Source organism: Pygocentrus nattereri, chromosome 3, assembly GCF_015220715.1.
Source record: "Pygocentrus nattereri isolate fPygNat1 chromosome 3, fPygNat1.pri, whole genome shotgun sequence".
In the NCBI taxonomy this organism is placed as follows: Eukaryota; Metazoa; Chordata; class Actinopteri; order Characiformes; family Serrasalmidae; genus Pygocentrus; species Pygocentrus nattereri.
This window is the reverse complement of record NC_051213.1, coordinates 18,600,191-18,612,571: the sequence shown is the minus strand read 5'-3', so window position 1 is coordinate 18,612,571 and position 12,381 is coordinate 18,600,191. Positions and strand designations below refer to the sequence as shown.

Below are 12,381 nucleotides of genomic sequence, written 5' to 3'. Positions count from 1 at the left end.
TAATGAAGGAAAACTAATTTGTGTGTTTAAAGCAAGTTTTTTATTAAACTTATAACTAAGCTTAAATAAATCTTAAACTGAAACTTTGCATGTTTGTAAAAGTTTATTTCAGAGCCACTCGGTTCTACCTAATGGAAATTGTTTACCTTCAGTGTTTTGTGCTTATGATAATTTTACTAGATATCAGCATCACTAATTAATGACGTTCTTTTAAAAGACTGGTTTACCAAGAGTGACACTAAAGTCACCTAACATGAATTAATGAAGCAAATATCTTGTTATAAAATGATAATAGGGCATTAGAGCCATAATTAATACTTTTACTTTCAATACTTAAGTACATTTGAAAGCAAATCCTTTTGTACTTTTATTCAAGTGGTGGGCTAAAGGGAGGAACTTCTACTTTTACTGGAGTAATATTTTGCCTTGGGTATCTCTACTTTAACTCAAGTACATGATTTGTGTACTTCGTCCACCACTACAATTACTGCATCCCCTGCATATTATAGGCTATCACAGTAGCCTCTATTTACCATGTCAAGGGTACTTTCCATCACTGTCACCACTGAGATTTTTGCATTTATTTCAAAGAGAGTGTGCAGACTGACTCCTTAGTTTCTAAAGTGAGGATGAAGGCAGACACAAACTATGTTGTGGCATATTTAAGGTTCAGGTATGTGTCAGAACAGATATGAAAACCCCCTCTCATTCACTTTGCTAACAGATGCTCCTATCCCACACCCACAGAAAGACTCAAAACACTAAAGGCTTAGTGTTGTATGAACCTCAGTATAAAAAAGTATACACAATGAACACGCTAAGGGAAAAAAAGAAGCCTTTCACGATGATAAATTCTGGTGAATTCCAAACATTAAAGTGTTCTGTGTGACAACGTCTTGTACTGTTCACACGAGATTTTCAATCGTTTCATCCCCCACACACTCACTTTCTGCTTACGTACATTAAGGCCCCCAAATGTCTCTGCAAAAGAACACTACATATTTAATTTTCTTTGTCATGTTGGCTTCCCACGAGCCCCGGGTATGCCCAGATGTGCTGATTTAGTTCAAATACACGATGACCGGAAGCACACGTTATTCAAAATCTCAAGCTTAAAATCAAAGCAATAGTAGATTTTTAAGAAAGTGTTGCATTCTGCGTTGCCACACAGCCCATGCAGAGCAGCACATTGACAAAGATTTGGACTACAGCGGTCTGACTTTTAATTTTCAAGTTTCACTCGATCACAGATAATATGGCGGCGTTGGTGGCACACATCCAAAAGTGAAAGATTTTCGTTAGCCGGAGGGTCAGAGGTTGCTAATGTGCGGAAACAGCTAGAGATGACATTTATCTTTTCCATGATTGCTCTTAAATTATGGTGCACAAAAAGTTGCCCTGTTCACAACTGTCTATGCTACATCAGCTTTCTTGTTCTGGCTACAAAACTAATAGCGATGGTCAGGCAGTGCCCACGGTGAGGCATATAGAAAATGTATGGTGATGTAAACAAGCATCACTCACACACTTTCACAAACATACTGTATCATTCATACATAGATGTATATCACTTTTCATATATACAAAACACAGCAGTTCCTACCTCGCATCATCTTCACAGTAGTGAAGTCTCTCCCTGGCGAAGCTTTTTACTAAAATTCAGAATATCTCTCACTGTCTGTTTCACTATCTGTCTCCTTGATGATACCGTTTAAGTGTGGGAGATCAGACAGAGATTAGGTGGTTTACTGTCAGTGTGTGTGCGTATGTGTGTGAGTGCGGGTGTGCATTTGAGAGTGACACAGCGGGAGAGGGCCTGTCCCTTTCACACAAACCAACTGTACTGAGTCTGTCTGTCTCTCTCTCTCTCTCTCTCTCTCTCTCTCTCTGTCTCTCTCTCTCTCTCTCTGTCTCTTGCTCTCTCTGTCTCTCTCTCTCTCTCTCTGTCTCTCTCTCTCTCTCTCTGTCTCTTGCTCTCTCTGTCTCTCTCTCTCTCTCTCTCTCTCTCTCTCTCTCTGTCTCTCATTTTTACTCACTTTGCTTTACAGCACAACTTCAGTAGTCAGTTTTCCTTTTCTGTCTTTCTCCCATATCTCCTCTCTCAATATAACAAAGACACTACAAGCACTACTCAAACATCACAGTGCAATTCAATCAAAATTGTTTAGAAATGTGGCTGGCAAGTTGCATTCATCAGACATTATATCTCTTCTACCATGGCGTATCACTTTCTTCATCATTCCTCACTTTCACATCATATAACAGGCTGCATGTGTTATACTCTACACCAGAGGTGGGTAGTACCCGGTTACCTCTCCTCAATTTGCTAAGTAAATTTGGATGGATTTGTACTTCTCTGAGTATGTAAATATTAATACTTTTACCTCTACTCAAACATATTTGTGAGAAAAGAAATCGTTTAACTTTTTCCACTTTAGTCATTTAGAGTACATTATTAATTGTGTTTAATTTCTTCCTGTTAGGTTGATAAAAGCATCTGTGCTGCTTTGCAGTTATTTACACCTCGCATGTTTTTAGTTTTAGTATTCCATTGTAGATCAAAAAGATCCTACAAAGAGAAGAATAGTTCCCACGCTGTGCTGATAGATACTAACAAGTTGCAGTATGGTTCTGTTAGTAACTCCATAATTAATAATTAAAAATGTTTTTTTTTTTTTCTGGGTTACTTTTACTGTACTTTGGCTTGAGCCATTCGTTCTGAATTTAAATGTTTTACTTGAGTGATTTTTTTTTTTTCTTGAGTGTGAGCTATTCTATCCACTTCTGCTCTTCACTTATTCCTCTATCTTTTACAAACCTCTAATTTTTTCTCAATTCCGCCCTCACGACCTTTAGTGCAAGCACTGATGATTATCAAATAATTACAATGCATTATCACAATACAGTGGAAAGAACCACAAGCCACTGAAAACTGAGATGGAAGATATTAGCGCCTTCTTAAAATATTTCTACATGTTAATGGTTACTGCCGTAGATTGTTAATTGTGACATGGTCAAGCAGTAGATGTATGTTCATTCCCTATTTCATGGTGTCAACAAGTAATAGCTGAATAGGTGTATTTAACATATGCCATGTTTGTAAAATAGAGACAGAGAAAGTGAAAAGAGAGACACAACTGTATGTGTGTGTGTGTGTGTGTGTGTGTGTGGCTTTCACAGTGCACAGGTGTAATAAAGACCCGTGCAAGTTCTGAACGGCAGCCTCACAAAAATACACTCAGATGTTATCTAGACTCAGGTGGTGCACACACACACCCCTAGACAGAGAGAAACACAGTGTGTGTGGTAAACAGAACCATCTCTACAAACACTTAAAACACATAGCTCCAGTCCCAGAAGTAAAAATATATATGGAGACAGGTGCAGATTGCAGTGGATGTTTGGCAGATGTAGTTATGCACTGCTACATTGCTACAAGACCACCTCTGTAACCACGGTAGCACAGCTGCCCAACATGCACATATCACTGGGCATATTCATGCAATTCATGGGCATATTTGCACATCTATGTTTCACACACTCTCTTTAGTGCATAATAGTAAATTGTGACATCATGATATTGCAAAATAAAAATGTGACAATGACCAATGTGGAGAATAAGAGATTAAGCGAACTACAATGCAATTGCATTGTTTGAACACTAAATAAAAAAAAAAAAACATCAGTCCATGATCCACTTATTCATGTGATGGACCACAGCACTTCTACGTTGCGGTTCTAGTCTCTTTAGCAGTTGTGTAACACGGATCATCAATTTTCTTCATTTAAACTTTGGTCAAAACGTCATAAGAATATCTAATTGTAATCTCAGTAACATGAATCATGCCTAATCATGGACCAACTGTATCCCTACACCACTGCTCAATACCACAGCTAGTTGTATTTAAAAGAGCCCATTGAATACTTTAAAACAGCGAACCCCCTTCACAAATAACTCTGCAGAAGCAAATGCTACATTTGTCTTGAATGCTAACCCAGGAGGATTTTGTCCCAGTTTCTACCATTTATAAAAGTTAATATATCGATGTATATGAAAAATATTGGATATCACTATCAGCTCAAAATTTCCATATCAGAACATACTTTGTCATTCCCTTACAAAGACATAAAACCTAGAACAAACATCACAGTGCCTTAGTCAGTCCCTTAGAAATGCTTGATCCATTAATCTGTTCCATTAGTCTATTATGTGGGCCTGGACTGTAATTCTACACTGTCATAACTACAAAACTTACATATTAGTTTCATAGACGTTACCAAATAATTCATAGTAGTTACTAAATAACAATAAGGAATACTCCAGTGTTTTGTGACCTAATCTCCATCTGCTGCATCTGTAGCATACATTCAGTTACTATGGACAGTCATTTCAAAATGTTTTTCTGTACTTGATAGAAAACAAAACAAACAAACAAACAAAAAAAATAGAAAACCTGCTGGAAACAAAATTATGCTAGATGTGACTGGGCTTATGTTGAAGTAACAAATTCTAAGTATGTTTTAAGTCAAGCGGTTAACTGTTCTTTTGCTGAGTACAGGGAAATATGTCAAAACTATTCTGTCTGGTAATCGACCAGAAGAGACAGGTGTGTGCCAGCATCACGACTGGGTGAAGCACAAATGCCTCAATCTATTGGCACCAATAGCAAGGCCGGTGTGAAACCAGGTCAGTATGATACCATGGATTTGATTGGGTGTGGCTCTTACATTCAGAAAAGACAGAAAGCAAATTCAAGCACATTCATGTGCTTCTATTTCAGGTCCAGTACGACAAAGAGGCACACTTTTAAGTACACCTTAGTAATGGTACTCACTCAGATGTGTCTTTTTGGGTAGTGGGTTTCCTAAACAGGGTGAAATAAATAAAATAAGAATTAGATACATCTTAAATATCTGTAGACATACACACAGTCAACAGTGCCCAAGGCAAATAAACAGACAAAAATGTTAGTGGTGGTCACATCAGTGGAGCAGGATGTGAGCTGCATGTTTTTCCCAGTATTTTTTAAATTACTTTTTAAGTAAATAAATAATTAGGTATAATAATGAAATAAATGAGTAAATAAAGTGTGATGTTACAAATTCCTCAGCATACCATTTTATTGCAATCCAGTAAAATTTTGTAATGCATATATTAAGTTTAAAAAATGCTTTCTGTCCCTGGGAAAATAGACTCATGTTGGAAACAAAGACCAATACTTTGTCTTTTTCACACACATACACACATATTCTCAGCTAAGCAGTGATGGTAAAAAGCACCCCCCTCCCTCCCACACACACACACACACACACACACACACACACACACAAACACACACACAGCAGCTCTGATCTCCACTGTCTGACGTTTGACCACACTTTGAGTAAGTTGAGATTTGGTGCTGGGTTGGCTGTTTCCTAAGTGTATTTTTAGATGTGTGTTTGCGTGTCTGAACATACAGCGCAGGTAAGATAACAATCACTGGGCAGTGGGCTGCATAACACAGTCTGTCTCTCTCTCTGTCTTTCTTTCTCGTTCACACCGTCTCACGCAGTGTCTTTGAAGGACTGTGTGGCTTTTTTAAAGAAGAAAGAAAGAAATCATTTTGCCTATGTAGCGGAATACGCACAAATAGGTTTATGACAGCTTGCAGATGCATTCGGAAACAGACCCAGAAAACAGACTGTTCCTCAATCATTTATTCTTTACATTCTCTTTGTTAAAGATTAAATCTCAAGTGGTTGTATCTGGCAGGCCTGCATTTGCCTTTGCAAGAGGAAAGGCTTTCAGTTTTAAACAATGGACATAGTGTTTGCTTGTGTGTGTGTGTGTGTGTGTGTGTGTGTGTGTGTGTGTGTGTGTGTGTGTGTGTCTGCCTGTCTGTCTGTCTGTCTGTGTGTCTGTCTGTGTGGGAACAAGCAGGTTCATCTTTTGGCCATTGATTAAGGGCTTCCCTATACCTGGATTGCCAAGGTGACAAGGTCCAGTGGAAACAGATCTAAATGCTGCCTGGATTACATAACCCTTAGTATGTACTTGGGGGAGGGGGGGTGAGAGAGAGAGAGAGAGAGAGAGAGAGAGAGAGAGAGAGAGAGAGAGAGAGAGAACACTGCACAGGGCAGTACAGGGACCAAGGAAAACAAAGAACAGTAAGCAGATTGTCACTGCACAGACAGAAAGTGTAAGGAGTGCTCCACACTATTAACATATAGTGTTTGTATATGTTTCTTAAAGTCAAATGCTTAAATAATACTTAAATACATACAAACAAATTTGTTTTATGTGTATATAAATTTAAATGCAATTTAATGTCTGGTTTTAATAAATGGATGGATATCACTGATATCTACCGTATGGTAAACGCATCACATGTACTAGTGAATTTTGATATTTTAATAGGACACTGAATGTTGGTATACACAGTATGGTATTAATTCATTATGAATATTACTTCAGAAATAATTTTTTAACTGCAGGAAAAAATGCCCATATACTCCCAGATGTACACAGACATACACAAAGTCTGAGAGGGGCGGTTGTCCTCTGCTGTTACATAACCAGCCTGCAAGGACCCATGTAGCCATAGGAGGTGTCCACACAGACTGCCTGTCTAGTGTAAAACTGACCTTTCTGGCTAACGTTTGAAAATTCCCTTATGGTTTTAATGTTTTGATGTACAGTAGCTTGTCTGACAAACATCAGGTTTAGTATTCTGACTAACTGTGGCGATCATAAGGAGGCATGTGCTAAACATTTCTGCTTAAATGCATTATAAAAGCTTAGAATGTCTATGTGGATGTTGTAAAGATTCCTTTCACCCAAAAGTACTTTTTCATGAGATGTAAAAATGTTCTTAATTGTTAATGTATGTCAATGTAATGAGATTTAATTCCCGCTCATTTTGAAACCTTTCTGTTGGCCCATTCATCACAAAATACAGTGTAAAGGACAACTGGTGTTTTTAAAGGATGCCAGAAAGAATTTAATAAAAAACAACAACAACAACAAACATTCCATTTCATTCACACCAATTAGTTTAGAATAAACTGCCATTCTTACCACTGCAGTGCGAGTATATGTGTATGTGTGTGTAATGAGGTAATACGTGCAGTAGGGTAATGGAGGTAAGTTTGCACATCTGAAATTAGTCAATCGGCTCCTGGAAATAGATCAAGAGTTCAAACAGATTCACTGACTGCTAATCCTAATCCAGATTATCTCCACTCTTACAACATACGGCAGTATTTTTACAAAGAGAGAGTCAGTAGTCAGCCTATGTAGGAGTTATGAAATCGAGAGAACAAGAACAAAAAGAATACAGAAGCAAAACCACATGGAAATAAAAAGAAAAAAAAACAAAGAAAATGTAATCAACAAGCATCAAAGAGCTGTAAAAGCATGTGAAGGGAGGGTAATATGGGGGTATAGCACGTCATTGGATGAAACAACATAAGTTTCACTCTGGAAGACAGCAAAGAAATCGTTACCCCTATGGATCACTGAAAAAGCTGTACTGTGCACTCTGTACCCTCTTCACCCTGCAATGTTTTATGGGACATTAACTCTGCAGGGGAAACAGGTGCTTGTGCTCTTTTGCTTGTAGCCTAAAACTAAGACATTCCACTGCACTTCCATTAGGCAACTTGATGACTTTTTGGACCTGATACTTTTACTCATGCTCAAGCTGGTAGCTGCTTTTATTTTGACTGGAGTGTTTCTTTGAAGTTACAGCACTTCTACCTATGGATGGCTCCTCTTTCTACCTCTGCACATTAGCTAACAGTCTTCAGACCTTCAGACCTGACCACAGCTAGAGATCCTCAGCCCCTCTTCTTTGCCATTAAGTGCACCAAGTGCCTTGACATTAGCTGACATTTAGTCCACTAAAGCAGAAAGCCTGGCCTTCTACTTTAGCCACATTCACAACCTGAAAACGTTCACCTCATCTCTCAAATGCTTGCACTGTAAGATGGTTAAGCATTTCTAAACGACTTTTTTTTACGGTATTGTGCGGTTATTTTTCTTAATTTTAATAAGGTCAGGTGAATGGGGGTCATACTGTGGAATGGGTGTTGACCTGCATGTCATAATGTTTACACCATTATACTTCTGCATGCAGAGATTAGAGTGCCTATTGGCACTAAGGTTCACTGAGAGAACTAAACAGATAGGATTGCATAAGAAAGCAACAGTGCAAAAGATAAAAGAGGAAAGGTAGGAGTACATGATTAATAGAAGACTCAAGGGGAAAGAGTGAGGCAAAAAGGGAGGAAGGGAAAGTGACGGGACACTGCTTGAACATAATATAGATTTGAAAATATTCAAACTTTCACCCAGGAAATACCCTAACATACAAGATGTGCTGTCAACATTTCACCTGTGTCCCATTCAGAAAGGTGAACAAGAATAACATGCACCAACTGTGTACAGACGTGGGCTGCTAGTTGCATTTACTGAAGTGTAGTTTTGATGGATTTGTTCTTGCCTAAGTATTTTCACTCATTTTATTTCTATGCAATAATATTTGTGAGGAAAAGAATCTACTTTTCACCTGATAAAATGTATTTTTTTAAATGTAGTTATTCATTCCTTTTTGTGTTTATTTCATTGTGCTACATTTGTGACAGCATCTCACTTTGGAGTGTTAGCATTGCAGACTAAAAGCATCTCAAAAGATCAAGAACAGCTCCCAACAAACTTCATTTTCTATGCTGATGCTAGATGTACTAAGAAATTCAGCTGCAGCTCTTTCAGTATTGAAGAGGTTTTTGGTCTGCTACTTTTGTAGTTCACAAGGTGTTTTTTCAGAAACTTTTACTTGAGTCATTATTTTTTACAATACTACTTAAATATGAGTTTAGACCACTCTGTTTGATCATGAAATATATTCTTACAGTTACAGCAGAGTCTTCAACCTAATGAGGGAAATAAGTCTAATTTTTATGTCACAAGATCATGAGCTCACGTGACCATATTTATGTAATCTGGTTAGCCTAAAGACTGTTAAGGACTGTGGGCCTTTTTTCAAACACAATCAAGCCATTCATTTTACTCATTTGCTCACTATGATTATTGATATTTTAACTTGCCATCACTTGACACCTGCTATACTGCAGAATGATTTTAGAAAGTGTCTTATAGTTTCAGGGTCAAGCAATTTGGTAAGTTCTTAATCATTTCAGATACAGTTACTCAAATCATAAACGAATCATAGGAAGTCACAGTTCCTATATGCACATGACATGAGCACTGTGGTCTGCGATTAATGAGCAAACGTTTCATTTTTCTGGAATGAGGTTCCTTGCATTGGCCACCCTCTCCAGCAAAGAATTACTAATAAACTGCATGTAAGCCAGAGTAATTTATTAAATCAAACCTCAGTTGTTAATTTAATAAATATGCCAGAATGAAGGGGGCTTTTTTGAGAATAAGGTCCTCTAAAGGTGTTCTGGTTGGCTTTTCCTGCAGTTATCAGTGTATTACTCTTACCCCTCTCTCCCTCCTCATCTAGTAGTATCATTTCCTGTTCTTTTTTTCTTCAGCTATGTGAGACAGGTAACCCTCTGTACAGCTACAGTGCTCCTGAAAATGCTTTAGTGATCTTAAAACTTAGACGGACTGACGGACCAATACTGCTAATTGTGTGTGTGTGTGAGACTTTCACTCAGCCTATAAAGATAAACCCATTATACTTTAAGGGCTGGTATGTAGGCCCACATTTCAGTTCTCCACTGTTATGACCACCAAAGTTACACATAAGCACCATAGTAGGTACCAAATAATTCACAGTAGTGACCAAATAATTTTATAATAAGTAACTGAAAAGTAAGCCATGGGTTTGATGAGTTTTCTGTTCTCACACACATCATAGGCACTTTAAACCAAGACATGGAGCATGATTTGGCACAAACTGCAGGCGTTCTTATGTATGAAGTCCAGAGAAATATAGCACTTTTATAGACCAGAGGTGAGTAGTAACTAGTTGCATTGCAATTAGCTACATGTATTTAAAGGATGAATATCCCACATTTCTCTTGTGTTTATATTTTTGTTTGTGTGGTTTAATGTATTGAAGGCAGCCATAACTCTTGTTCAAACTTTAAAGAAATTTTCCAACCTCTCTGTATTCTTTTGAATTAAACAGACTTTTCGGTTGCTATGCCTTTAAAACTCATATATAAGTGATCTTTGTTCCAATTGAACATTAATCAAAAATATGTTCATATGTTATGAGTCCCTCCTAATAACTTAAACATGAATGGATGAAGGTAAACAGTTGCAGATATGTGCAATTCCATTGGTTTTCATAACACCACAAAAATAATCATTTGCAGCTTAGTTTCAATGTGTGATATATTGTGTACGCTGATGAGTGTTCGGTCCGAGTCGAAACTTTACCACCGTTTACATGATCATCAAAGTGTTTTATTTCAAAAAAGTGTGGACAAGGTTTCAATTTAAGTTTTAATTATATAGGCCATTAATTAAAGTCTTTTCATTATAACACTTTTACTTGTACCCAGTTGTGAGGAAAGGAAAGAAATGTGTGTTTCACTCAGTTTTACTTTAACTATTCACATTAAGTGAGTAATTTTGCTTTTGTGTTAGATTTCATTTTGTTCTAGTTTTAACATTTCTTTTGAACCAAAACTCTCCCAGAAAGAGAAGAATATATCTATGGAACTTTATTCCTGCTGATAGATGCTGGATGTACTTATCCACTAACTTTTCAGTACTACAATAGAGTATTTTTTAATCTGTCAGTTCATTCTTTTTCTTATTGAAGTTTTTTTTTTTTTTTGCTAAGCTATTTTTACTTCAGCTTGAGTCAGTGTTTCACTGAGGTAACAATACTTGTGCTTGAAAATGGGTTTAAGCTACTTTATCTAACTCTGGAGTTGACTGTGCTGCAGAACTGCACCAGAAAAGTGTAAAAGTGGGCTGTGATCGTGTGAACGCATGTGAGCTTCCAAAGCGTGGTGCTTCAGTAGATGCAGAGATGAAGATTTAACTGTGTGTGTGTGTGTGAGGGATCTCGTGCTCCAGAGGATATTTATAGTGTGTCACTGTGCCAGCCCTCATAGCTGCAACTAAGAGTGCCTTAGACACACATAGAGGGAGAGAGAGAGAGAGAGAGAGAGAGAGAGAGAGAGAGAGAGAGAGAGAGAGAGAGGTGAATGTAACGCTTGCTGAGGAAAATGACGCATTATACAAACATGCAGGCTATAATAAGAGCATGTAACTTGTCCACAGCGGCATTAATTCCTACCTCGTGCACTGTCCGCGTGGCTAAGGCTCTGCTCCGGAGACTCGGGGTCTTCATTTTCCATAACTTTTCAGTCAACACCCTGTAGCAACACCGGCACCTCACAGCACGTCCGGTCGTCCACTCCTGGTGGCTATTTAACTTCGAACTCGATTACTAAGAGACCCACAGCGATAAACAAAGTTCGAGGAAGAGGAGTGAGGGCTTATCTAGCGCCCGGGTCGCCGCAAGCGTTTTAACAAGCACATCGCCATTCTGACGAGATTCCCGTATATTGCTAAATAGATAGTTAATGATGAGAGGCTGGGCTCCTCGGTTCCTGTAGAAAGCAGCGAAGTGTGCAGGCCGTTAGAGAGCGGCGATCACCCGCTGTGGAGAGAGTCCCGCGCTGGAGGGTTAGCGGAGCTTCGTTATGTCACCGCCGTTATGTAATCAGCCCGGAGTGCTTTACAGCAACGGAGCTGAAGGAGCTTTACGGCGCACTGAGGGAATAAACACCCTAACACTCTGCTCATAAATAATCAGCATTTTATTATGATTCTCCGCTTTCACAGCGCAGGATTCATCCGATCCGCACTATAACTTGAGCCCACGGTCAAGCCTGTCCAGTTGGAAGAGAGCTGAGGGAATAAGAATATATTCTTATTAGACTGTCCTCATCTTTGGGCTTAAGTTATCAGCCTAATTGAGAACATGGATCACGAATGGGTCTAAGCGCCTGTGTTTGTTTGTCTGAAAAAAAGTGTTACCGTCGGTCTGTAGCACAACAGAGGCACTCCTGACTAATCAATACTTTAATAGGATCTCTGCTTTACAAAGCTTATGAGATGCTTGTTTGTTTGCTGTGGGAAAACCTGGTTACCCAGGAGAGGTGTAACATAGGCTAATGTGTATGTTGATTAACATAAATAAACAAATGTATAAATATGGATCAGTGGGTGAAAAGGACAATACTTTCTGAAAATGGTTCTACATGCAAGCGTGACATTGTAACAACAGAACAACACTTCTTGGTGCTATACAGAACCCTTTTCAAAAAGGTTCCATGTAGAACCATATACAACACAATCTTCATCAATCTGAACAACCATTTCCATGCAAGGAACCATTTAAA

The 12,381-nt window shown here is 38.4% G+C and overlaps 1 protein-coding gene across 3 annotated transcripts in view; it reads right to left on the bottom strand.

Annotated features, from left to right (window-relative positions):
• The window catches only part of rorc (RAR-related orphan receptor C), a 35,088-nt gene extending 23,399 nt beyond the window's left edge, over positions 1 to 11,689 (bottom strand). The window contains exons 1-2 of one of the 3 annotated variants that reach the window (XM_017700459.2): positions 11,271 to 11,689; positions 4,836 to 4,865 (exon numbers count right to left, since the gene is read on the bottom strand). In XM_017700459.2, the coding sequence (XP_017555948.1) occupies positions 4,836 to 4,865; positions 11,271 to 11,331 (91 nt within the window). In that variant the 5' untranslated portion in view covers positions 11,332 to 11,689. Of the gene's footprint in view, positions 1 to 1,603; positions 1,776 to 4,835; positions 4,866 to 11,270 lie in introns of those variants that run through there. The other 2 variants (XM_017700460.2, XM_017700461.2) reach the window with 2 other exon arrangements.
• Between the last annotated feature and the right edge of the window lie 692 nt (positions 11,690 to 12,381).